At 39.2% G+C, this 27,232-nt stretch overlaps 1 protein-coding gene across 1 annotated transcript; it reads right to left on the bottom strand.

Annotated features, from left to right (window-relative positions):
- Nucleotides 1-762: 762 nt before the first annotated feature.
- Nucleotides 763-26,782, bottom strand: gpr83 (G protein-coupled receptor 83). Its single transcript, XM_047364874.1, has 4 exons — nt 26,020-26,782; nt 22,267-22,392; nt 4,181-4,314; nt 763-2,986 (listed from the first exon to the last, which is right to left on the bottom strand). Exons 1-4 carry the CDS (start codon nt 26,455-26,457, stop codon nt 2,272-2,274), a joined length of 1,413 nt encoding a protein of 470 aa, XP_047220830.1. The 5' UTR covers nt 26,458-26,782; the 3' UTR covers nt 763-2,271.
- Between the last annotated feature and the right edge of the window lie 450 nt (nt 26,783-27,232).

The following is a 27,232-nucleotide window of genomic DNA, read 5'->3' as shown; positions in this document are numbered from 1 at the left end:
GTTTCAACAGCAGAGTTGAGTATGTGGATTGCCACATTCCAATGAAGGACACAAAGCAAAAGTCAATTGCAGAATAAGCTGTTTGGTTATAGCAGAGATGATTTGGCTATTTTATGTCTGCACAACTGATATTTTCAATTCTGCAGCTCAACCCACAAAAGCATTTTGTGGTACCATTCAAGGGAAAATAAAGAGGCTTTTAAATCCAAGAGGCATCGTTAAAACTAATAGTCAACCAAGCACAAAATGGGCTTATTTTTGTGCAAAGTGTATCTATCTTTCTATGTATTTCAGCTGCTGCAGTCCTTTATATCTTATGACTGACTATTTGCCAAAATACTGGCATTTTGCTGTTCCCAGAAAGAATGTGATTCTTGTGCAAAAATTGGAAAGCGAAGACAAATGTGATAAAGTGATGTGCTGTTCTCTGCATGTGTGTGTGTGTTTCACAAAAAAGAAAAGGTTTGGTAAAGCCATAACTTTTCTCGTTGCATGGCTTTATAAAATCAGTTCAAATGAGGCATTCATGTCTTTTTCTTCAGTGTCTTTTGACATTCATCTTGTATAATCCATGACTTTGCACTTTTACCAGTACCTTTTATAGCATGAAATAGGCATTCAGGAAACTTCTGACTTAGATGTTTGGCTCTACATTTCTTAGAAATATATTAAGGTCTTACTAGAGGAACTACAGAAGTTTTTTATTTATTTTGAGACCAAAAGTGGCGCATTAATGTGAAGTAGAAGGAAAAAGATACATGGTTTTAAAGTGTGCATTTCATTTTTATTCAGCAAGCTTATTTATACTACAAAATTAAATTCAGTGCACAACTGTGAAGTACAAGAAAAAGGATTAATTGCATTTAAAAACTTTTTAAATAAAATTAGAAGTGTTCTATGCATTTGTATTCACTCCCCTTTTCTCTGATTCTCCTAATTAAAATCTTGTGAAAGCGGCTGCCTTTAGAATTCATTTAATTTGTAAACTAGAGTGCATCGGTATGTAATTACATCTCAGCTGTTCTTTGAATGCCTCAGAGGTTTGTTAGAGAACATTAGAAGACAAACAGCATCATGAAGACCAAGAGACCCAGCAGAAAGATTGGGGAGAAAGTTGCAGAGACGTTTAAAGCAGGTTAGAGGTTAGAGAACAATATTGCAAGCTTTTGACATCTCACAGTCCATCATCTGAAACTGAGCTCATGGCACGACTACAAATCTATCAAGATATGATCTTTCACCTACACTAATAGGCCAGGCAAGGACAACATTTACCAGCTGCAGAGATCCACAGCTGAGGCAGTGGAATGTGTTAACAGGATGACTTTAAGTTATGCACTTCACAAAACTGGCCTTTGTGAAGGAGTGGCAAGAAGAAAGCGAGAAGAACTCTGCAGTTTGTCAAAAGACATGTAGGGGACACACAAACATGCAAGAAAGTGCTCTGGTCTAACGAGACCAAAGTGTAAAAGTTTTGACGACATGGATGAAAACACGGATGCTTTTCTTCAGCAAAGACATGGAAGCTGATCAGAGTTCATGGGAAGGTGGATATAGGGAAATCTTAGAACCATTAATGGCTAAAAATCCAGCAGGACAAAGACCTTATATACAACCAGATATACAAAGAAAAGGTTTGAGCATGTTAATGGGTTAAAATGCTCCAGTCAAAGTCCAGACCTAAATGAAATTGAAATGAATTTGGCAAGACTTAAAAATTGACCACAGATGTTCTCCATCAAATCTGAGCTTGAACTATTTTGCAAACAAGAATGGGCATACATTTCCAGCTCTAGATGTGAAACATTCATAAAGACAATTCCCCAAATACTTGCAGCTGTAATTGTTGAGAGAAGCCTCTTTACAAAATAGCAACTCAGGGTGCTGAATATAATTCATCTTGCAGGTTTTCTTTCTATTTAAATCCATAAATCCCTTTTCAATCCACTGCACTGCAAAACAAAAAGGAAATTTAAAGTTCTGTAAAGCGCTGCAGAAATTCAGCTTTTGATTTACAATGCACAACTCAATGAAGCAGAAGTGTAAAAACAATATAAAAATGTGAAAAATTACATTGTGTAGATATTTTCAGGAAATGCTAAAGGAAAAGCAGAGTAACAATTTCTGCATATGGATCCTCTTTACCTGCTGCTATCAACAACCAGCTGGGGGCCAGCCAAATATCTGACAGACTTCCTGTTTTCTCAGAACGTGTTAGTTTCCCAAAACAGATTTCAAGTTCCTCATTAGAACTGTGGCAGCTGTGTCTAGTTATCTCACAGCCACAAAAGGCTCCACTGAGAAGATGTCCATTCTCCCAGTAAGGGGCTGTCTGGCAGTGAAGAGCACATGTGCGTCTTTCAGGTTGCGGCTCTGACTGGAGGAGGCATGACTCTGTTGTAAGTCCTGTCCTGGGTGTGACAAAGCATGACTCGGCCTCGAGGACTCCCGGTTGTCAGGCCAGGCAGCTCTGTGACATGGAGCGCAGGCAATAGCAGGGCCTCGCTCGGGCTCTAACCCGACCGCTGCTCTCCGCCTCAGTCGGCACCTGTCGAGGAGCAGCCGAAGCTCCTGGCGGAAGGTGGGGTTCAGGCAGCAGTAGATGAAAGGGTTGTAGCAGGTGGAGCTCATTGCAAGCCAGTGAAAGCAGAAGTAGAGAGCATTAGAGGAGTGGATGGCCTGGCTGGACAGCAGCACCACATAGCAGTTAAGTGGAAACCAGCAGATGGCAAACACCCCGACCACCAGGAGCAACATGGCCAAAGTTCTCCTGCGCTTCCTTCTCTGGGTGGCGTGCTGAGCTGTTGTTGTGTCTCCGATGGTGTTGTGGCGCCACAGCCGGCGTGCCACCGTGGTGTAGGAGGCAGTGATGATGAGGAGCGGCAGCATGTAAAGCAGGATGAAGGTCAGGAGATCAATGTACTGCCAGTAGACATCTGATGGCTCGGGGAAATCTGGGACACACAGGCTGCGCTCCTTTTCCTGGCTAGTTAGGGACAATCAGGAGAGTTGAGAGAGAAAAAAAATTAAAATCATAACTAGGTACATCTGTAAAACTTACAGAAGCCTAGAGAAAAACGGTCACAGTGTTGATCAACTACAAAAAGTAAAACTGACAATTTAGCAGATTGCACTGGATAAGCCAAAGTTGAACTTTTGACCATGTCTGCACATAGTCAGAAGAATATCATTCCCACAGTAAAACATGGTGGTCACAGGACACATGACCTGGGTTACTTTACTTCTTTTTTGTTGTTGTTAAAGGTGGGCGATGTTATGATTAGTTTCAAATACCAGTCATGTTTGCTCCAAAACCTTCAGGCATCTGTTAGACAGTTGAGGATGGAGAGGGATTTTGTTTGTCAGCATCATAGCGAGTCCAAGTACGCATCCAGCTTGATGAAATAATGACTTACATGAGTGGAAATTCAAATTTTGCATTTAGAGAATTTCTGGAAGATAGAGTGGGCAAATGAAGTAGGAGGTTGATAGAGTCCTACTAAAAAGACTGAATGCTGAGTACTAGATTAAGAATCTGCAAAAATACACAAACTACTAACAAACTAACTACTGATGAAAGAAATATCTATGAATCTATGAAACAACTACTTCTATTGTGTTTCACAATACACTTTAAATCCCGCTTCTAATAACACATTTATTATTGCTTAAATATCACCACTGCTTTTGCTAAAATGTGTTCTTCAGTCTTTTCCATTTAGCAATTACTGACTCACTTTAGGTTACCTGAAATACAAAAAGTGAGAATCAGTTTACTAATAACAGATCAAAGCAAACAAGGATCTCTAATATGTTTGCTTTTAAAAGGTCTGAATGTGAACTGTAACAATGAAAGGTCAGGCTGTCTTTTAGGATTTTATAGAATTTCACATGCATGTTTCTCAGTGAAGTGCTAGAATAAATGTGGTGATTAAAGATACCAATTTATACTAAAGATCTTGCACTGGTAACAAACTGGAACGAAATTTCATGTCACTAATTTAACTTAATCTGGTTTAAAGAAAAACACATCAGTCTTCAAAAGCAAAGACTGGATAGCTTGTTTGCTTTGAAGCTATCAAGTCAAGTGGGACCTTTGTCTTTCGGGCGTGAAACAGGAAGTACGTGATTGTTTCTGACCTCATTAGGAAAGAACATATGACAGTTTCCAGAATTGTACCTGTAAGTGAAAGTCAGGAGTTTTTGGTAGATTGCATGTGGTAGCGAGAAGCAGCTGGCCATTATCCAGATAACAGCAACCCAAACACCACCCTGTGATGCGGTCATCCGTGGTCTGAGGGGATGCAATATAACCTGAGGAAGCAGAGCAAACAACACTGATTAACTCCTCCACAAAAAAACGCACAGACCCATCGCAAATCAATATGACACAAATTTGCCCAGGGAATACAATCTTCCAGGTCAGTTTTTAAGAAAAGGAAAGATAGCATTTTTGGCAGTACCAACATATATGTAGCTGCATTTGTTGTATTAAAAAACCAACCTTAAATCAAAAATTAATTAGATGTCAGTTTTTTTGCTGTGAGTTCTGTTGACCAGAGGCTTTAAAGTGGAGACACAATGTACCAACGGCTTTTGTTGTCAGCCAGCAACCAAATAAGAAAATAAGAAAGCTTCACTCTTCTTTGTAAGCAGTGAGATAAGAAACTAAATCTAGCTACAAGGCCTTCTGAGAAGCTAAGCGAACAAGAGTTATGTACTTTTTCTGATCATGCAACCTCAGTGACTTTTAAAAACTAGAATTGGGTTTTGTGTTGATGAGAAGCCAAAGGCAGAGACAAGGATGGGAGGAGGATGGTGAATGAAAGATTCTCAGTAAACAGAAACAGGCTGACAACAGCAACACGCTGGTGACAGTAGTACCCAGAAAAAACTAGGCAACACACTGAGGATAGCAGAGGATCTGACCATGAGCAAGACCAAGTGTTATTTATGCCAGGGAGGTTGATTTTTATTACTACTACTGGCGAGTGAATGACCTGAAGGAAAACAGCTGAAGGTGTGCAGGGAGGTGAGACACTGAAGAAGCATGGAGCGGACAATAGAGCAGGAGATACCAACATAAGAAACACTGAGCAGTAATGCAACCACATTATTACACAGGAACTCAAAAAATAGCAGATCTAGACAGAGTCAAAATTATAAATAAAGGTAGAAATCTATACCAACACCCAGACTAATATTTGGATAAATGCTCCCTTAGCAAACTGCAGGGAAAAAAGCTTCTAGCATAATTCTGACCAGATATTTGACCTCTCCACTTGACAGACTTGGTACAGTTCATTTGTTTTCTGGTGCAGATTGAAAATTGTCAGTATTGTTGAGATTGAGGCTGTTCAAGAAGCTTAATATTAGCTTGATTTATCAATTCAAAAATGACAAAAATGTGTTTTAAGGTGTGTTTGGGAACAGTGTTATGCTGGAACACCAGTTCTGGATAAGGCAGACAAACTTAAACCCTGTTAAAAACTCATGGACCATATCTGCCCAGAAGCTTGTTGATTGCTACAGAAAAAATGTGTTTTCCCTGCAGTTTGCTAATAATCATCTAAACAAATATTAAAGGTGAATGTATATATCTCAGCCAGCATTTATAATTTTGATCTAATGTGAATTAAACATTCCTGCCCATGAGGGATGAATTTAAACTATGATGCCACTATTTGACACCTGTACCTATTGTACTTCTCTTGTCCTGTAGGTCATTTCTTTATTTTACCTAATTTGATATAATATGTGCAATAAATCTGGCCTTATTATACTGCAACCTTTCTAATTACTTATCTAGATGCCTTAGGGTTAAGAAGTGCACAAAAGACGTCCTTGAAGACACATTTCCACCGGTCTGACCAAGACCAGTAAAATAGAAGCTTTTAGGTGAGAATACATTGAACTAATAATCCTTTATTCTGCTGACTGTGCTCCTGAGATTCTTAAAATGCAATAACTACAGTATGAAGCTGTTGAATAAACATTTTATTTAGATGTATTTCAATACATAGCAGAATATAACAGTTTTAATTCTGTTAGTTTCGTTTTTAAGCCGCGTCTCATAGAATCATGGGCTCCCAGACCTTGGTTAGACTTTTCCAGTTCCAGAAAAAAACATATTCTTTGAGAAAGAAAACAAAAAAGAAAACAAAAAAGGGATGTTTTGCTTTCAGCAACATTTTAGCACGTTTTTCAAATTGCTTATAACTTTTCCGAAATAGAGGAACGGACCAACAAATCTTCCCTGCCGAGACAGAGAGATTGAGCTGACAGAACCAAGACAGAAAATAAACAGCGTTTGTCCCAACAAGAGGTACTCTCTGTCCTGTTCCATGATTAGGCTGTTTTCTGGCATCAGGACCTGCCTGACCTCAAATGCTTTCTTCTCTTGAATTCTCAGTTCTTTCCCAAATGTTCTGTGTAGTTAAAATGGAAATTTAAAATAAAATCCAAATACGTGACAAAAATTTTGTTCACTATAGAAACTATACAATAATGTTGCATTTTCTAAATTCCCCTAAGACCTTTTCCTCGTAGTTAGATTTTATGCTCAGTAAAAACGTTATGTTCTTGTAACTCATCAACTTGTAACTCATCAACTATAACTAATCAATAGTTAAAACATATTAGTGTGATTATTAATAGCTTACAGTTTTTTTCTCATGTGCCAAAATACTAAACCCTATTGTCTGAACCAAATGCTAAGTTGCCTGAACCCACTAATTGAATCCGTCATTCTCTTGACAAAATCGTAAGAACTTTTCACCTGTTTAGACACAATTTGCCAACACATTTTCATCGTGATGGACCTGTGTTGCATAATGGTAAGCACAGGTGGAAAAAGTCAAACACAGTTAAAGCACACCTGTCACAGGTTGAACACAACCACTTAAAATGTATCACACTTGTGGCCAGTGATGTAAGGGAACATTTATAAGCCAGTTCAGAGAGTGGTGGTTTATGAGGCATTACAATGAAAATAAATCTGAGCTGTCCGTGGTATGAGCATTAGGAAGGGTGGACAATGGGTACAACCAAACATCAGTAGACTCACTGTGTCCGCCATAATCTGAAGATTTAGAGAACAGGAAATTACCTTTTTTTGAATTTTTACAGATCTCTCCAGGTTAGAGAGTGGTTCAATATAAACCAAGGTTTTATCAATCTTTGCCTTTCACTGTACTCAGCTTTCCTGAACTCCATTGAAGAATTCTTCTCCTCATGGTGGTGGAAGGTATATGAATGGCAACCTTACACCAGGATGAATCTCCTGCAAGCCATTGAACTAGCCTGTGGTGACATGGGTGTGGAGGCATATTAAGCCTGGATATGGCATGCCAAAGGTTTTTTTTTCACCGAGAAAGGAAGGCCAGGCACTTATGACAATGGACGGCTGAAAAGCAGAAATCTATTTTTAGCAATTGGCTATAACCTGCCATGTCCACTACCCTTGTCATGTCAGCCACTTCAAGCGCTCACCATGCAAAGGTAAGCAAGTCTTCATCAGTGAGGGCAGAACCTAGAAAAAGGTTACATAACGTTATTTCATTGTTAGTACTGTGACATTTGTAAAACACTTATGAAATTAGTTTAGAACCTTCTAATGTACACTTGCCATTCACTAAAATACTTATTTAAGGAGATCCAGTAGTACCTTGCAAATGTATTTATAGACATCTTTTTATCTTTTGTCCACAAGCTACAAACCACACACTCGAATGTATTTTATCTGACACAAAGTAGTGCATAATTGTGAAGTGTAAGGAACATCTCCCTGAATAAATATTTTGCATAATAATACTTTGCATAGCAACCATTTGCTGTAATGAGAGCTGAGCTGCAACTCATAAGGAAGATGTTTACACATCTATACTCCACACATATAGAGAATAAAATTTTAGCCCATTGTTCTTAGTAAAACAGCTCAAGCTTAGTCAGATTGGATAATGATCTAAAACATTATATTGCAGCTCTTGTTAAGGTCTTAAGGGGGCTGTCTGTATACCTGCAGTGAGGTAAATACTTTTTAGAGGCTAAAACACCAGGCAGATAAATAAAAATTCTGACTTGGGGCTTGTGTTGACGCAGGCTCTGAGCCTCACAAAATACATTATTGACATAAAAATACTAAAGGACAACCGAACAAAAGTGAACTGACCAGCTGGGATCAAGGCTAACCCAGGGCAGAGATGTTTAATATCTACGAAAGGGGCTCTGAAGTCTCAACCAAGGTTTTCACTCCCCACCTCTTTTATAAATATTGGAATTTTGTTTTACATAATCCACTGTGTTAAACATGTATACACTGTATGATTGGGGCCTCCTCTTTGGAATATTGTGTGCGCCTTAGCGAGGTGGACCTTACCGAGTCTCCAATAACTCTTCAAAGCAGAGAAGTAGATTTGTGGTCTGTCTCACATCAATGAAACCACAGTTTTTTAAACTCAACATTGACTGTATGAATAAGGTTGTTTTCCACATAAAATCTGAAATGATGCTTCATTCTTACTAAGCTCTTACCTTGTTTTTATCAAGTCTGATCAGCTTATCTGTCCTTGCTGAATAAAAGCATCCCTTACAGCATGATGCTGCCACCAGCAAGCGTCAACGTGGGGATGGTGCCACTTGGTGTCATGACCCCTGTTGTTTGTGGGAATGTGGAGTGTGATTTTTTCTACCCGCAATTTGAAATATAGGTTAAAAAGTTTAATTTGATATCAGCTGACCAGAACACCTTCTTGCACTATATTGCCATAAATATTGGGTCACAGAAACAAATCAATGAATTCTGGTGTTCCAATCACTTCCATGGCTGTAGGCGTATAAAGTTTGGTGTGGAGAAACTTGACTGACCTGCACCAAGTCCTGACGTCAACCGTCTTGAACACCTTTGGGATGAATGAGAACAGAAGCTACAATTCTGGGTTTCTCGCCTTGAGAAAGATGTTTACAGAATAGATAAAGTTGCAATTTCTAGCAACAGTGGAACCATTAACAAATTGGACATTATAGATTAAGAATAGGATGTCATCAACATTCATGTACATGTAAATGTAGACAGACAAATACTTTTGGGAATATAGTGTAAGTGGTTTGTGGAAAACCGCAAACAGGTCTTTTTATAGCTTTTGATCAATAAAGACCATATTTGTGAAATGCACAACTAATAACTGCCCTGTCAACAGAATCCCCCACCTATAGATCTCTGCTGGTTGTCCCAAGTTGCCATGGACCTCTTGACTGTTTCTTTTATTAAAATTCATATTCAAAGCCTGCACTTTTTTTAAACCTCTTGAATTATGCAGAAGGGAACAATGCTGTTCAGTGTAGGAGGACTTCTGAAGGCAATCAATTCCTTTGGATTTACTTTAGGGTTAGCTAAATGGGGTGAAGAATCATTCTTTTACTTCACAGTTATGCACTGCTTTATGTTTGTCTATTACAGTAAATTCTCAGTATAAAAATACATTCAAGTTTGTGATTGCAGGGGAATTGAAGGGGAATGAATACTTTTGCAGATGACCAAAGATACCTCTCTCTGGATGTTCAAACCTTTTGAATTATAATAGTTAGCGCTCCCACTAGCAAAAGAAGGTTACACTATGTATTAAAACTAAGGGTGTCAAAATTGTGACATTGCTGATTCCATTACCAAAAAAAACAAAACAAAAAAACAGCAGCAACAAAAGAGAGATGCTTTTTTAACTTCGGATTGCTATTTTTCTGTTCAATACATGCATTACATAAAAGCATAGGTTTAAGAAATCAGTATGGGGTCTCACTTCAAGAGTAAAAGTTGAATTAATTATAAGGCTTTCACATATCTTTACCAAGGGGGAGTTGTATGTTGAGGGTGTGTGGACTAAAGTTTACGGTGAATGCAGATATGTTAGTGTGGAGGTTTCACCACAAAACAAGCAAGCATTTCTAGTTCAATGTGCACACAGTTAGGGGCTTTAAAAAGAGCTTTTCCAGCATGCTGCTTTAAAAGGATGTTCCTCTTAGTGCAGTCTGTCTAAAATCCTTAGCATTGGAGCACAAAAATAATAATGGGCTCTTAGGCAATAGTAAAAGAAAGAACAGCAACATGCAAACAACATAAGGCCACTTAACCAGCATAGGGATGGAGAATGCTTGGACAAAACCTCCAGTCTACCCTTTTAGACAGTTGTCCAGCGGTGGCCATCACTCACTCCTCACAGATGTAAATGGCACAGGAAAACTATGATAAATTATGAATACATACCTTTATTTTTTCTGAGTAACAATTTCATTCCAAATGGTTTTTATTTTTTTTAAATACTTGTTTTACAATATTTTCTGTAGTTATTAGAAGAATATTAATATATCAGGTGGCTTTATATTAAAACACCACAAACTTTATGTTCAAAGCAATGTCTCGCAAAGGGCTAAGTTGCTGTAAGCAAGTGAGATCTGAGTTATCATGTGACCAACAACCTGTATCCATGAGACACGTGAGAGGAAGTACTTCTTGAGTTGCCCTCTTGTGTTAAAAAGTCAACTAAGAAATACTTTTCATCAGGCTAATTTATACCGTATTTTCCGCACTATAAGGCACACCGGATTATAAGGCGCACCTTCAATGAATGGCCTATTTTAGAACTGTTTTCATATATAGGGTGCACCGGATTATAAGGCGCATAGAATAGAAGCTACTGCAGTCAAACGTTTGACTGGGGTTGCATTATGCATCCACTAGATGAAGCTGTGCTAAAGAGAATGTCAACAAAACAGTCAGATAAGTCAGTCAGTCAAACTTTATTAATACACTACAAACCAGCATTCTGATAACTCCATTCACTCTCATGGTAAGGTCTCCTCTACATAGAATTCTATTGAATAGAGCCAACCGCACGTTAGGAATGCATTGGAGTCTATGAAGTTGAAGTTGAAATCAAACGTTAGTTAAAACGTGAAAGGGAAAATTTCCCTGATTCAGTAAACACGTAAAAGAAACAGTTTGATGCACTAAATCAAATGTTAGTACTGTTAACCTTTCCTGTTTCTGTCCCCTGACCGTAGTCTGATGACACAGGGGAGACGCTTTCTCCAGGGCCGAAGTTACTAGTTTCCTCGGGGTTAACTTCCTCACTCATACATTGCAGAGTTGAGCATGAAGAAACAGCATCAAAACACTGAGTTGTTGACGAGATTCGGGGTTCTTTTTAATGACTTTGCAGCACGTAAAAACACAGGGCTTACAGACTCATACACCGCTGCTCCGGTCGCCGTCTCTACCCACCCCACACACACAATAATACCGACGTCACTCCTTCACTCTTGATTCTCAGCTACGGCAGCACACAGCGCCACCTCTGTCCGGAGGAGTAATGTCAACATCTTCCATACACACACACGAAACATACACCCCACACACTGAGCTTCTAATCACATATAGTTCAGGCAATTCCTGCAACAGTACATTCAAACGTTATACACACACAAGTGGTCTTGGACTAGGAGTAAGCACAGTACAGGTGTTTACCGCTATTACTTCGGCGACACCCCTGACTACGGTAGCCGTAATGCTGCAAGCGGTGCGGCTTTGTAGTTTACCAGTCGTACTGAAACATTTTGACAGAGCGCCATGTACAACCAGTATGGATCAACCAATTAACCAATTGATCCATATATAAGGCGCTCCGGATTACAAGGCGCACTGTCATTTTTTGAAAAAAATTATAGGTTTTTAAGTGCGCCTTATAGTGCGGAAAATACGGTACATGCTGTGTAGGATAGTCACAAAACAAAAATATCAAACTCGGTAACAATACTCTGAAGAATACTTGATACCATTTCAGATAGCGCAGACACCTTCTGTCAAGACTCAGGGTTCCATAGAAAAATATACCAATAACCAATTACAGTGTGACAATATTTTAATACTCTTAATTAGGGAAAAATAATAAGCAGAAGGCATTTCAGCAACTTTTGGAAAAAAAAAATATATAATTTAAAAGTGTTGCTTCACTGTATAGCAAAACGTTGACCTAGTAAATTAATAATTATGTTGGAAGTATGATTATTGATTGACTCATCCTTATCAATAATTATATTAAAAATCATAATTTGTCAAAATTAATTTCTTAACCAAAATCCTCATTTATGAATCGAGACCAGAGATGTCTTCTGGTGTTGTAATTGTGGCTCAACGCCTTTGATAATTACAACCGTTAAATACTCAGTAATAATTAATAACTATTACCAGAGATGTCACTGTTTAATCGACCGTTTCTGCCGAAACGTGTGGAATTTTTAACCTTATCTTGACTGACGAATCACTCTTGCACAAAATAAACCCAGAAACGCCTTCTGTTTATCTATGTGAATATATATTAAATCACAGCCCTGATACAATCCGTTCTTCTGATTTAATAATCTTCACCTACTCAAACATACAAAGTTCTACACAAAAGGGGTAAAATATCTAACTAAACAAAAATAAAGCAAAACAGCAGTTATGGCAAAAATTATAATATGACAAAAGGTAATATGGTTGTGAGTGGAGGGTGGGGCGCAGCTCCACTGTAACTCAGTTATACTCAGTCATAAAACCTCTCCCAACTCTTGAGCGGACAAAGGGTTATAAAACTTTTGGCGGCAAGCTAGCAAGCAGTGAGGTTGAAGACAAAGAAAATGGGGAATTTCACCATGAGGTTATTTTAACAGTCCAGTCTCACAGCGCATCTGCACTTGCTCTCAGGTGTTCAACAACCCCGCAAAACACACACAAAGCTGGGGAGCGCAGCGGCTTCCAGGCATCCAACACGGCACATCAAAGTTTCAATTAAAAGGGTTACATGCACATATCATTCAGAACACATTAAATAGCTAATCTCATCGCACTAAAACCTCCTGTACCCTGCCCAGGCTTTCTAAGAAACAAAATAAAAATAAAGGATGGGTTTTACTTGTTGAAGCCTTCTTTCTCAGCGGCGTTGAGAACGAATGGAGGGGGGAGTTGGAAGTTACTGTGCGTCCAGTTAACTTCAGGAAAAGCGGTCTATCTTCGTCCTCTGGCCTCCTTGGCGACAGGGAAAATATGATCTGACCATCACAGTCGACTAGAACAAAACAAGGTGGCTCCTTGAAACTCCGTGGTTTTTTAGTTACGTGTTAAACTCACGTCTTCGATCGGCAAAGTGAAATTTCTGGCCTTCTTAGTCCAGAAACCTCTTTTGTGAATTGTTCGTTGGCCAACGAGAGAGAATAAATGAAATCCACTCGGGACTCTTCTCCAGGTGATGCTTCAGATGTTGGTAACCGAACCCGGTCTACAGCTGAAGTCGGATGTTCAAACTGGGTGCCTTCATATATAGCGTCCGGTGACGTCAAGACTTGGGGCGCCCCGTCATCTCAGTCGCAATGTTCGACGGGATATGTAGGAGCGGACTGTCCTGGATACAAAATGGCCGATGCCGTTGGAAAGGCATAGTGACGTCCAACAACATGCAGATGGTCCAATATTCAGCAAACAAGTGGTCCAACAATTAGTAATTTAATTTCTGAAAGTTTGTATCTTGGATTCCCTAAGTATACGATGACAGGCTAACCTTTAGCTGCTAATGATGCTAAAGTTGGCATCTGTTCACAGCTTCCTATCAAAAACTTAAAGGGCAATTCCACAGTTTTCAATAAGTGGGAACTGTAATTGGTCATCTCTAGTTCAAGATCCAAAATACTTAATCTTGATCCAACTTGCCGCAGATGAATCTACACTGGAGAAAAATTGTTTAAGACACCATTTAAGATTTCGGACATCTTTATAAAATTTGTGAAAGTGCAAAAAGAGATAATTTTACAGGCTTTTTTTGGCATTAGGACCACCTTAGAATTCGACAAGCCTAAAATCCATAATACAGTCATATTCAATAATTAGAAGATGCGTTCCGTTGAGGCTTGTTAGTCAGTTTAAAATTGCCTTTTGAAAATAACAACCTTAAAGCAGGTACTAAACATACTTTTCATTTAGCCCACATGTTAAAAATGTTTTCTCTTATTGGTCTGAGGTAATATTTTAATCTTAAATTATGTGTTTTCATTAGCTGTAAGCGAGAAATCATCATATTTAACAGAAATAAAGGCTTGAAAACATCAGTCTTTGAATAATTAATTTATATAATGTTTCACTTAGTGATGAAGTTATTGAAATAAATAAACTTTTCAATCATATTTTAATTAACTGAATATGACTGTACATGGGCTATTCACATCAGGATTGGAATATTCTACACTGATTACACTCTCTTTAAAACATGTTTTCCTAATTTGTGAAATGAGTTTTTTCTATTTACAATAAACAAAACACAAAAAAATCTTAGTTTTCCCAAGACGTTTGAGCCACACAATAATTGGTTTGTGTGAACCAATCTGGCTGGAGTGAAAAGAGACATTCTCAAAGTTTCCAGTAGACATGAATGATGAAATATGCTTATGTTTTAATCCACCCGAGACATCCACAGATAATCCACAAATAAATATGTTTATTCATTTTGTGGGAGATCAAAGGCTACGCTTGGTGAATATTAATTTAAAATACATATTATTATTTTCATGGTATTTATGGAAGTCAGTAGAAAGACAGCTTTCAAATAAAATAAAAAAGTTCATTTGAATTAGAAGATAATTATAATACTTATGTCCTAAAAAGCCTTCACCACAAGCCTTGCAACCAACCAGCTCCAAACACTATACATTATACGTGAAAACACAAAAACCCATATAAATTAATATAAAACCTGTACCTTACTTATGGAATAAAACCAAGTCAGATGCGTAGCAGCATGGCTTCGTAATAAAAGAGTGCGGGTTCTAGACTAACCTGCCTACAGTCCAGACATGTCTGCCATTGAAAATGTGTGGCCCATTATGAAGCACAAAATACAACAATCGAGACCCCAGACCGTTGAGCAACTAAAGTTGTACATCAAGCAAGAATGGCCAAGAATTCCACCTACAAAGCTTCAACAATTAGCGTGGTCACCTCCCAAATGCTTATTAAGTGTTGTTAAAAGATAAAAACAAATCAAATGACAATAATAATCCTTGGGGTTTTACAGGTTAGAGCTGGTTCTAATCCAATCTTTCTGATAGAGGTAAATAGCCTTATTAAGTCCTCTGTGGTAAGGAATTCATCCAGTGATAGAAGAAAAATTATAATAAAACCGTTTTAGTCCAAACTTTCAAATACTAATAATGTTTGGCTTTCACTGATATGAAATAGTTGTGATCCAATCCTTCTAAGAAATCTAAAACTCTATGAAGCCACATTTAGGTAAAAAGAAGATAAGAAGACCACATTAGGTAAGAGGGGGGAAAAATAACATATTTCACACTTCATCCTTAGCAGGATACAGTTTGAGATATAAAAAAAAAACAACAAAAAAAACAAGTAAATATTTAAAAAATATTTTTATTCTTAAAGGCATGAAAAAAACATGTATTGGATTTTCTTTACATTTTTTTCAGGGAGTTACACATTTCCACTCCAGTGATGTACAGGAGCCTAATCACTCAACATAAAACAATATTAACTTAATATGTCCCCTTCCTTTACCTACAATTTGACTTCCCAGAGTTTTGGATTGTTTGGTAAAGGAATAATTTGCTTGTCAATTCTTCTGGGTCTGCTGCTGCTGTTGGGCTATCGTCCCTTTTGAGAGGAAACAAACTGCTGCTACACCTTCCAGCATGCATTGCGGCTCTGATGTCACTGGCAGAAGTGATAAATAGCTCAAGCTATTGCTAACTGCTATTTCAGCTGGAGCTGAGACCAGTTAACACACAACGGTAGCACATCTCTGGAGAATCAGAATCTCGCAGGCAGGTTTTCACTCCATTCTCCATCACTGGCCAACCTTATGAGAAGCTTGACGGAGCTAGAAATCCTGCTGGGATAAAAAGAACAGGAGATGTACTTTCCCAATCAAAGGCTTGTTAGTAGCGTGCTACTGAAGTAAGAAAAATCCACTAAGGTTTTCCAAGGAGACAAATTTCTCCTCTTTGCTTTTGTTCCAGTCGACTGCCAACAGTCCATCATATTTTCCCTCTACCAAAGGAAGAGAAGTTGAACTGTGAACTGAGCCCCGTGTTCATCTCCATTGGTTTAACATTTATGGCCTTCGTGATTTTCACTGAGTTCCCGCCTTGGGGCTTTTATGACTGTGTGCTGGAGCAGATCGCTCTCAGCTGTTAGCAGGTAAAGAGCTAAGCCACTCCAGAAGGCGAAGCCTATGTGGAAACTCTCTGTTTCCATATTTCAAGTCAATCCAAAGCTTTGATCCATTCCCACTCAGTCCATAAACTGCTGGTTTGATCTCTATCTATACTCAGTACTCATCTTTAGTTTTACTTGTTAATTTATCCCTTTCGTAGAATAGTGCATGCTTGATTAGGTGAACGTTGTTGGACCAGAATAGTTGATTGGAAGATTAACTATGGGTTTAATAAATTTTCACACAGATAGAGACAGCCTTCGTGTTTATTTAGTATAAGAGTGATTATCTGTCAAAATAAAATAAAGTTAGTGTTCCTCACCATTTGGTAAACCAGTGGATAACACTGTGACATTTAGCGTGGTTTTGGTTTATAGTTATCAATTATTAATGGTAATTAACTAATTGTGGCAGCATGGTGGCGCAGTTGGTAGCATTGTTGCCTTGCGGCAAGAAGGTTCTGGGTTCGATTCCCGTCCGGGGGTCTTTCTGCATGGAGTTTGCATGTTCTTCCTCTGCATGCGTGGGTTCTCACCGGGTACTCCGGCTTCCTCCCACAGTCCAAAGACATGCCTGTTAGGTTAATTGGTCACTCTAAATTGCCCTTAGGTGTATGAATGAGTGTGTGCATGGTTGTTTGTGTGTTGCCCTGCGATTGACTGGCAACTTGTCCAGGATGTACCCCACCTCTCACCCATAGACTGCTGGAGATAGACACCAGCTTCCCTGTGACCCACTATGGAATAAGTGGTAGAAAATGACTGACTGACTAACTAATTGTAATTGTTAAGTGCTGTGAGTCCAATAATTACACCACCATAGTGTATCTCTGATCTCTATTTGGAAGAAATTATTTTTGTTTAGAATTTATTACTTCTGAATTAAGATTTTTAATTATAATTTTGATAAATATTTATAATCAATAATCACGAATTCTTACACATAAATCCTTATACATAATTGCATAATTTAGTGCCAGTTGGAATACAGTCCTGTCAACATCAGTTTATTATGCCGATTGTTAAAAACATTGTTTATCTAAATATACTCGAAAGTCGTTTGTATCAACACACCTACTCTCCAGCGATCCCTCCTCCTGAAAAAGCACATGGTGACAGTGGATTGTTGATCTGAAGTAGAGATGAAAAAATTAGAGGCTTCTTTTAAATGTTTCCATCAACCCTCTTTTACAGGGCCACAATTGAAAGCATCCTGTGCCTCTGTGTGACAGTGGGGTATGGGAGCAGCGCGACATAGGAAAGAAAGGACTTAGCACAGGTGTTGAGGACAGCACAGGGGATTGTGGGATGTCAATTACCAGATCTGGACTTGGTTTATGCTGCACGTGTCCAGAAAAGGGCCAGACATATTGCTACAGACCACACCCACCCGGGCAATGCACTGTTTGTCCAACTTCCATCAGGAAAACGATTTAGGAACATCACATCAAAAACAAATAAGATTCAGAAACTGTTTCTTTCCCAAAGCTGTGAAGGCAAATTACCAGCCCATCTCAGACTGTTTCAGACTGTTCACAAGCTGCACTTTATGTAACTACTAAAACCTACATGCCATAATCCATGTACATATGTTTTCTTGTTTCTACATTTTCGGAGTCTCCTCTAAGGATGCTCACTCTTTGTATGTGTTTTATGGCAAGTGCTTTTAATTTATGTCTGTGTACTACATGTGTTTTTTGGAGCCGGTGTCTCAGCGAAATTTCATTAGGGTGACATAATGACAATAAAGACTCTGGAATATCTTGTCTTTGTGGCCAAAAATCATAATATTCATTGCATCAAATCATAAAGCTCTGCGAGAGACAAGCCTTGGAAAAATGGCGACACATCCAAACAGCTTGAACTTAGGTACAATTGTGTAAACTAAGGACTTTGGAAACTGCAATTCCTTAGAAATGGCTTCAAAACTTTGAAAGAGTTACTTTGACTTTCCTGTTATTTAAAATAATATAGAACTTGCAGGAATGCCTGGAAAGTACTGACTGTGTCCTACATTTGACAGCAACATCTTGTCCTATATTTTCCACTGTCTGGACTAATATGTACGGTTGCAAGACAGAAGCATTTTCTTCCAAAGGAAAGGTTTTGAAAGGAAATCTTTCAAAACCAAAGAAGAAATTTATGGCACATCAGTAAATGAGCTTGATTTCTTGTGAATTGTGGTGGTGAATGCATCATGCTATGGGACTGCTTTTCTTTAGATAGAACTGAGTTTTTTTTTTTGTAAAGTCTGATTAAACCATGTTCCAAATATCAATTTTGACACAAAACCTATAGGTGTCGGTCAGAAGTCTGAAAATTCAGCATATCTCAATGAAAGAATTTCTTGACCAGATGAAACTAAATAGTGAGGTCATATGAAGGGGGCTGTGGATAAGTGATCTCTCACACTCTAATATATTTAGAGAATGTTTGCTAATCAGAACGGTGTCATATCCACAGAGCTCTCTGCAGGTTAGTGTGTCTTTGTTGTGTCTCTCTCACCTCTTCTGTGCAGGGTGTGACTGGCATGTGTGGTCCTGCAGCTTGTCAGACTAACCAGGAGAAGCTTAAAAACGAGCAGATCCCATGAGGCAGATGCCAGATTGTCAGCTCATTCAACGTGGTAATTAAGCCGACCTTTTTCAGCGCTATCTTGTCTTTCTGTTCCTACTCTAATCAGAGTTTGTCCTCCCTTCCTCCAGGAACCACTTCCATGTTTGCTTCCAAGTTTCCACATGCCAATGCTCTGCTTCCTCGCTCCTTGGATCTAAGGAAGAATCCTTCTGAGATTACCACCGTTAGTCTCCTCACTGCTCCTCTGATCATCCTCCTAATCTGCAAAAATCTAAAACATCTAAAATAATCACCACTCAGCTACTTACCACATGCTCACCTGCCTGTCATTCATTATCTACCAATCACGAACCCAGAGAATAATCACTTACCTAGGCTACTTGTTTTTTTACATCACAAAAACATGCCATTTTAACTGCGAGGTGTAATTTTTTTGCCAATCACAGAGAAAAAGAGTTGTGAATTCTTACCTCTGGGGTAGGGGGGGATGCTATGTTCTACGTTTTTCAGACCAAGTTTGGCCCAAAATAAAAAGGTTGATGTTTTGTTTTGTTTGTTTTTTATTATTTTAAAAATACGGTCCAATTTTGCTGCTACGCGATTTAATGAATGCACCTCTGATCGAGTTTTAATCTGAAGATAAGCATTATAAATCACGCTGCTGTCATTCTAAATTAGCAATAGGACAAAATATAAATTACTATATTCAGATATACTAGTATTCCCTAAAGACTTCATTATTATTCCAATTCCTTACAGAATATTTGGTGGTCATTATAAAAGTTTCTGTCAATGCAAATGTTTGCGGTATGAACTCTTCTATTTTCTTATTCATACAGCCAGACAAAAAAGACAGAAGGCTGAAACACAGCTTTAGAAAACATGGGCAACAGTTCATAAAATCCTGCGGAGCATTAAATAGCTGCAGATACACAGCGCTTTAGTTTTGTGTTTTTCAATAACACATCTTAGCTGGAAGGAAGCCCAATGTCTCATCATTTCATTGTTACCTGTGGTGACAACAGAAGAATCTAAAATGAAGTTGAAGTAAAGAGTATTTCATTTGTATTTCTTTTGCAGCAAGAAGTGAAAAGGTAATCATTGCCAGTGTTTTTGTTGCTTGTCTTTTACTTATTATTAATTTTTTCTTCTACTGGCACTTGTTTTTTTATTTACCTGTTTAATGTTTCTGTTCAACTCTCTGAAGAAAATGTACACCTCTATGTAAATGTAAATAATTTTCTTTATATTTCTCTTAAAATTAAGACTAAAATTTGGTGTAAATAATTTTCTTTATATTTATCTTAAAATTAAGACTAAAATTTGGTGTTCCTAAGACTCATTAGGAACACCAAAGTTCCTAAAGAGACTCATGGCGTTGCAGTTGGTAGAACTGTTGCCTTGCAGCAACAAGGTCTTGGGTTAGAATCCTGGCCTGTGGTCTTTCTGCGTGTTCTTCTTGTCCATGGGTTGTCCTCCCACTGGACAAATGACTTGCCCTTATGTATGAGTGTGTGTGTGAATGGTTATTGCTCTGTGACGGACTGGCCATCAGTCTAGGGTGTATCCTCCCCAGCTCCCCTGTGACCAGGCATGACAGGTAAATTTTGAGAAAACTAAGACCTTTTACAAAAAAATAAAGGTCAATCAATCAAACAATCAATAAATGGATCAATCAATCCGAGTGCCAAAAAAAACTAAAAAGTGAAGTTTTCATGGGTCTTAATCTGCGTTCTGATTATCTCTGTTCAATCTCTGTTATCTCTGTTATTTTAGATTTTCGAAGACAGTCTGAGCTAATTAAATAGGGAAACAGCTCTTCAATTTACATTTGATAAGAAGCTCTGAGACAGATACTAATTTTAGTATCATTAAGGGTAAGATTCTGAAAAGTTATAAATTATTTGTATATTTTGTTTGGCACTATGCCACCTTTTCATTGTCCTGCAAAATACACAGTGTTCCCAGTAAAACAAATTAAAATACAAAAAAAAATCCAGAATAAAAAGCAACAATTTAATCTAACATAACCTGGTGCTGCTGGTCAGAAGAGAGAAGTCTTTATTATTGGCCCCTCAGCACAAAAGGGCAACTCAAGAGGTTCTCCTTTCAAAATAAAAGTCTCTAACAGGTTTAGAGCAAAGACCTTGGTATCCAGAGCTAATAATATTTGGCTTAGACATGCTCAACCAATGGAAATCACATGCATATAGCAACCTGATAGTGTTTTGAAATATTGTGTCATCTAATTATTGCATGCCATGAGATAATATTTGTTGCAAAGTTTTACAAAACCACCTTGAAGTACCACTTACAGAAATACAAAAAATGTAAATATGGTTGTATGAAAAGAATGTACTTCCTCTCTGGCTGTTCTTCTGCTACCACTTGTTCAGTCAATGTAGATTTTGTCTGTAGTAACCTCTAGCATTTAAAAGGATAACATCAGCTGACGCTAACACCAGATCTTGCAAAAAGAACTAAATTCGAGTATGATAATGCCTTTAAACGACCAGAAAAAAACTATAATTCTTAAACTCGACCAGGTAGTGGGTTGAAACTGAGTCAAAAAGCAAAAAATAAATAAATAAATAAAAGAAAACCTTTGGAAGTTCAGAAAGCCTTGAGAACTATTGCCTAATACCATTAAAATATCACAATCTGGATCATTGGACACAAATACATAAAGAAATCAGGAGTGACTCAATCCTTTTTCACAGATCTGAATGCAAGTAACATGATGGTATAAAAAACAAGCTGCTACAAGGTGCTCTTTTTAAAAGCATCTACAAGGACAGACCATTTAAACATTTATTGAATTTCACATTCCATATTAAATTTAAGGACGGTATTCATTTTGCACCTGTTAAAACAAAGACAAAGCAGAATTCAAATAATTACAGCTTTTTATCTCCGAGTTTGCTAAAGGTGTTATGAAGCTCCCTAAATGGGTTCCTTTCAGGTTGGTTTATGTCACCTCATCTCCCCTCCTCCAGCCTGTAATATGGAAATCAATCACAGTCTGCTATTATGAAGAAAGTCTCATTCAGAAGACGCTTCTTGAGGAGGGGAGAGGATGTTTGTGCAGTAATAAGAGAAGACGAGCTGAGAAGTGTTTTTGGCCTGCGGAACTAATAAAAGATAGATACCGCATTAATTTACATTGTCTGTCATGTAGACTTTCTTCTCATAGTTAATTAAAATGAATCTAAGGGTCAATTTTAAATAAAGTGAAAGTGGTCTTTTAAAAATGTTCTGTGTTCTTCATGCTCTCCCCTTTATCTTTTTCACTTGAATGGAGACTTTGATGTAAGTTAAGTAGGAGAACAAGGGATTGCTCAAGAGAGGAGAGGAGAGACTTTTGATTGGATTAAGAAACTTTAAAGCTCTGCAAAGACAGAAGAGAATCACCACACAACCTTGTGGTGCATGTACGGACTAACCTGTCTTCGGTCCAGAGCGATGGCGGTGAGGGTCAGAGTGGATACATGCAGAGAGCAGTACTGTACGAAGCGACTGATGTGGCACATTGTCCTCCCAAACACCCAGGTGCTGTGCACAAAGCGGACCTGAAGAAACACAAATACAGGAGCTCATTTTCCAGCCTCAAATTGATTTAAACACTTTTGCCAACAAATTTAATAAGCTCATATGATCAAACTCTGTTTAGACTAATATTGAATTGGAAAATTAAACTGTTGTTTTAGTTTTTTATTTTTCTCAATATATGCTATTTTTCCAAAAGTACTGGGTCACACTACCACATCAATGAATTCTAGCTACAATCACTTCCATCACAGCAGGTGCATAAAGTTTGGTGTGGGTCTGATATAATATTCAAATCTTAATTCATTCCATATATGTGCAGAGTTTATGCTGTTCAATAATGTCAGAGCTCGTCTCACACCTTTCCATTTAAAATAGCATTTAAAATAGCATTTATTCCTCCTCACAGGAAAAGCACTCCATTGGGTAGAAGCTAGATTCACAGATTACAACAGTTTTGGTTTTCCTATGATGAATTTATCCAGGAGTTTAAACAGACTTTTTCCTTTGATTTAGATCAGACAAGTGTGGCTTGTCGCCTGATGGCTCTAAAGCAAAGAAATAGACCAGTATCAGAGTTTTCCATAGTGTGCAAAACTCTAACAGCAGCTTCCAACTGGAATTTGTGTGTACTGAAGTCAGCCTTCTTCCATGCCCTAAATGAATCATTAAAAGATGAACTTGCTGTTCTAGAGGAACCCAAGACCTTAAATGAATGTATTGCCCTATAGCTACTTGATGGGATAATCGGATCAGAGAAAGAAGGCACTCACGCCTAGAGCAGACGGCTGTGAGACCCCAACCTCCTGGGCCACCCCAACAACCTCGTTCACAAAAGCCTGAGCCTATGCAACTGGGACGGACCCGGTTAACCCCAGAAGAAAATCAACGACGCACACAATCTAACCAATGCCTTTATTGTTGGCCTCCAGATCACTTTGTCGCAGCCTACCCAATCCAACTAAAAGAGAAGGTCCATCACCTTTTAAAGGGGGAGCTGACGGACCGAAAGACTACCCTGACAACCCCTAGATTAACCTTGCCCGCAACTCTCCTATTCAACCAGGATCAGTTAAGTCTGTCTGCCCTTATTGATTCAGGGTGTGAACAAAATCTCATCGATCAAACCTTAGTTCAACAAGCAAAAATCGAAATCGAACCACTAAATCCACCCCATCAAGTCTTCGCCTTGGACGGAAAAATACTCCACCGAATCACTCACCGCACCAAACCTCTCGAACTCATCATTTCAGGTAACCACCGTGAAAAAATAAAAGTTTTTGTCTTCCCCATTTCTCAGAGCTCTCTGGTCTTAGGATTTTCCTGGCTACATTATCACTACCCCCATTTGAACTGGAAGGAGGGTCGCATTGAGTCCTGGTCCACTAACTGCTTATCTTTTTGTCTGCAGTCCGCAGCTTCGCGCTTGTCCTCCCTTTCAGATTCAGAGGAAACTGAACTGTCAGATTTGTTGCAAGTTCCAGAACAGTATTTGGATTTAAAACAGGTTTTTAGTAAATCAAAGGCCTCATCACTTATGCCTCATCGCCTATATGACTGCGCTATAGAGTTGGGTTTTTCTTTGTAAGCAAAAAAAGATGGCTCTCTTCACCCCTGTATTGACTACAGAGGACTAAATCAAATCACCGTAAAGTATCCACTTCACCTGCTATCATCTGCATTCGAACCAGTCCAGGATGGCACCATTTTCACCAAACTCGATCTTCGCAACGCCTACCACCTTGTCCGGGTCCGACAAGTTGATGAATGGAAGACCGCTTTTAAGACCCCACCTTGGTCACTTTGAATATTTAGAAATGCCATTTGGACTCAGTAATGCTCCAGCAGTGTTCCAGGCTCTAGTAAATGACGTGTTAAGAGACTTTCTGAATATCTTTTGTTTTCGTTTACCTAGATGATGTCCTCATCTATTCCAAAAATATAACAGAACATCAACGTCATGTCCGCCAGGTTCTACAACGCCTCCTCGGGAACAGACTTTTTGTAAAAGCTGAAAAGTGTGAGTTCCACAAGCCATCAGTCACCTTCCTGGGCTTCATTCTAGAGGGTGGGCAGGTTCGCTCTAACCCGGAGAAAATCAAAGCAGTACTCAATTGGCCCACTCCGGACTCACGTAAACAGCTTCAACGTTTCCTAGGATACGCAAACTTCTATCGACAATTCATAAGAAACTTCAGTCTGATCGCAGCTCCACTAACAGCACGGACATCGACGAAACACTTCAAATGGACACCCGAAGCCGACACAGCCTTCTCACAGTTAAAGGAGAGGTTCTCCCAAGCACCCATCCTCGGTCACCCAGATCACTCTAAGCAGTTCACACTAGAGGTGGATGCTTCAGACACAGGAGTAGGGGCTGTGTTATCTCAACGCTCAGATTTGGATGGTAAACTTCACCCATGTGCTTTTTTCTCCCGCAGACTATCCAATGCTGAGCAAAATTATGACGTGGGAGACCGCGAGCTACTTGCCATTAAAGTGGCTTTAGAGGAGTGGTGCCACTGGCTGGAGGGTGCAGAACACCCAGTGCTAGTATGGCTAGATTCTTGTGATCCGTCCAATCTTCAATTAGCAAAACGGCTGAACTCTCGTCAAGCTCGTTGGTCCATGTGCTTTTCCCGATTCAATCTGTCCATTTCTTACAGACCTGGTGATAAAAATGTGAAACCGGATGCCCTGTCACGCCAATACTCCCCCGACAACACAGGTAATAACCCTACCACCATACTGCCTCCAAGCTGCATTGCAGGCTCCCTCACCTGGTAGATCGAGGGCATGGTAACTCAGGCTCAACGCTCTAAACATCAGCAGTCCATTCCAAACTCATCCATTGGTTTCATACCTCCAAGTTCTAAGCCCATCCTGGTACCAGTAGAACCATAGCTCTAATTTCTAGGAGGTTTTGGTGGCCATCAGTTCATAAAGATGTAAAGGAGCATGTCAAAGCCTGTTCAGTTTGTGCAAGAAACAAGTCAACAAATCAACCCCCAGCAGGCTATCTCCAACCACTCGGTATACCCAAAAGACCCTGGTCCCACATAGCCCTGGATATTGTCACTGGACCTTCTTGCTCACAAGGTATGACCACCATATTAACCATAATAGATTGTTTCTCCAAATCCTCATATGCTCATATAATCAAATTCAGTTTAGACTAATATCAAAATCATTAAGAAAACTATGACACTATGTTATGCCAGTCAATTTATTGCCACCCAGTAAATCCTTCCTGCTGCTTCTCTGTGTTCTGGTGCCACATTACATGCACACAGTAACTGCTAATTAATCTCAATAAATTAATGCAGAATTTACTGTTTGTGAGAACAAATTAAAGTTGGACCCTCCTTTCAGACTACTGAGTCTGTACTGTCAGCCCCACATTATATCCGTTTAGAAATATTGATTGAAATCTACCCAAACAAACTTGTGCAAACTGTTTTGTTTACTTCTATCCTTGTATTTTTCAGTTCTGCACAGGTTCTTAACAATGGAACTTCATTGGTGTTAAATACCCAGCAAAGCAATAGTGGCACTTAAGTGGCTGGTTAGTTATGGGCTTTATTGGAAGTGGGCCCCTAAATCAAACTCGGTCAAAATCATATACAGAGGGTTTAGTAACGTTGTCTTACCAGAGTAAATGGTGTGTTAAGGACTGTGATGAAGATATCGGCCACGGCCAGGTTCAGGATGAATAAACTGGTGGAGGACTGGGTGCGCTTGTTTTTGGCCACCACATGGAACACCAGCGTGTTTCCGAACAGAGACACCACGATGATGAGCGAGTAGGCGGCCACCAGCAGCGCCTTGACCCCGTACTCCTGCAACTCCTTCCCGCTGCTCTTTCTATTGGCCAGGGAGTGCCAGTCCTCCAGCATTCCGTCGTCAAAGTCCAAGAAGAAAAAACCTGTCCGGTTCCCCGACTTGGCCAAAACATTCGGTGAAGTATCCGTGTGTGGCAACATTGGCTCTCCAAAAAGTGAGGAGTCGTTAAGCGTTTGTTTCGCTGCTGCCCGGTGATAGCCGACCATCCAGAAAACAACAAATGCCGAAACACATGTTGCTCGCATTTTTCTGCCCCCCAAAATTTAAATAAAGTGTGATCTGAAACGTGCAGTCTCTTCGAGCTCCAGCTGTGCCTCTGAGGTGGTGCTGGTGCTACAGCTGCAGCAACAAGTGTGATGCAGCTCTGCAGCGCTGATGTTTTTAAACACGCGGAGCATCTTCTGAGTGCGGTCCAGGTAGGCTGCAGCTCACGCTGTGTTCACCACCACCGTGTCTTTCCAGACCCTCACTCTTATATATTTGTCTCCTCCGTTGAAGCTTTTCTATCTAGTCTGACTTCTAAACACCGGCACTTTGAAGTTCTAGATCAGTGAGGGGATGTGATGAAGGGGGAAAGGGCTTTTGCTTTCTGCTCATATCGATTTGCACTTGGAAAAAGGTTCGTCTGCAGAGATGGCTGTTTTGAAAGTCAAACGCTGCTGAATATCCCCGGAGACTTTCCAGGCCCATTGAATCTAAATCCGTTGAATAAATAAATAAAACTGTTGAATGCATGAAGATGAAACTCTGGTGTTTTCCCCTCACTGCCCTCTGTTGTTATTTTTGTTTTGCTTTCACTTGCGCGTAAAGAGAATTGAGACATATTGCTGACTCAGTTATCTTATGTAAACCAAGAACATTTTACTGCAGGCTTTACCTAGTGGCAGTTCTTGCATGAATTATGTCCTTCCTTTTTTATACAATGCTGTAGGAGAAGCATTTCCCTTCTTTGCAGATTTCTGTTTTTGATATTTTGTCAGATCAAACTTTAATGTTAGACAAGAATATCCTGAGTAAATA

Source organism: Girardinichthys multiradiatus, chromosome 5, assembly GCF_021462225.1.
Source record: "Girardinichthys multiradiatus isolate DD_20200921_A chromosome 5, DD_fGirMul_XY1, whole genome shotgun sequence".
NCBI classification, from domain to species: Eukaryota; Metazoa; Chordata; class Actinopteri; order Cyprinodontiformes; family Goodeidae; genus Girardinichthys; species Girardinichthys multiradiatus.
This window is presented reverse-complemented; position numbering and strand designations above follow the sequence as displayed.

Bases quoted from the DNA above. Each gene is read 5' to 3' on its own strand.
- gpr83 (XM_047364874.1), bottom strand. From the start codon at position 26,457: ATGCGAGCAACATGTGTTTCGGCATTTGTTGTTTTCTGGATGGTCGGC. The intron at 22,393-26,019 runs GTAAGACAACGT...GTGTTTCTTCAG, and splicing joins TTAACACACCATTTACTCTG to GTCCGCTTTGTGCACAGCAC. The intron at 4,315-22,266 runs GTTAGTCCGTAC...CTGCTTCCTCAG, and splicing joins TCGCTCTGGACCGAAGACAG to GTTATATTGCATCCCCTCAG.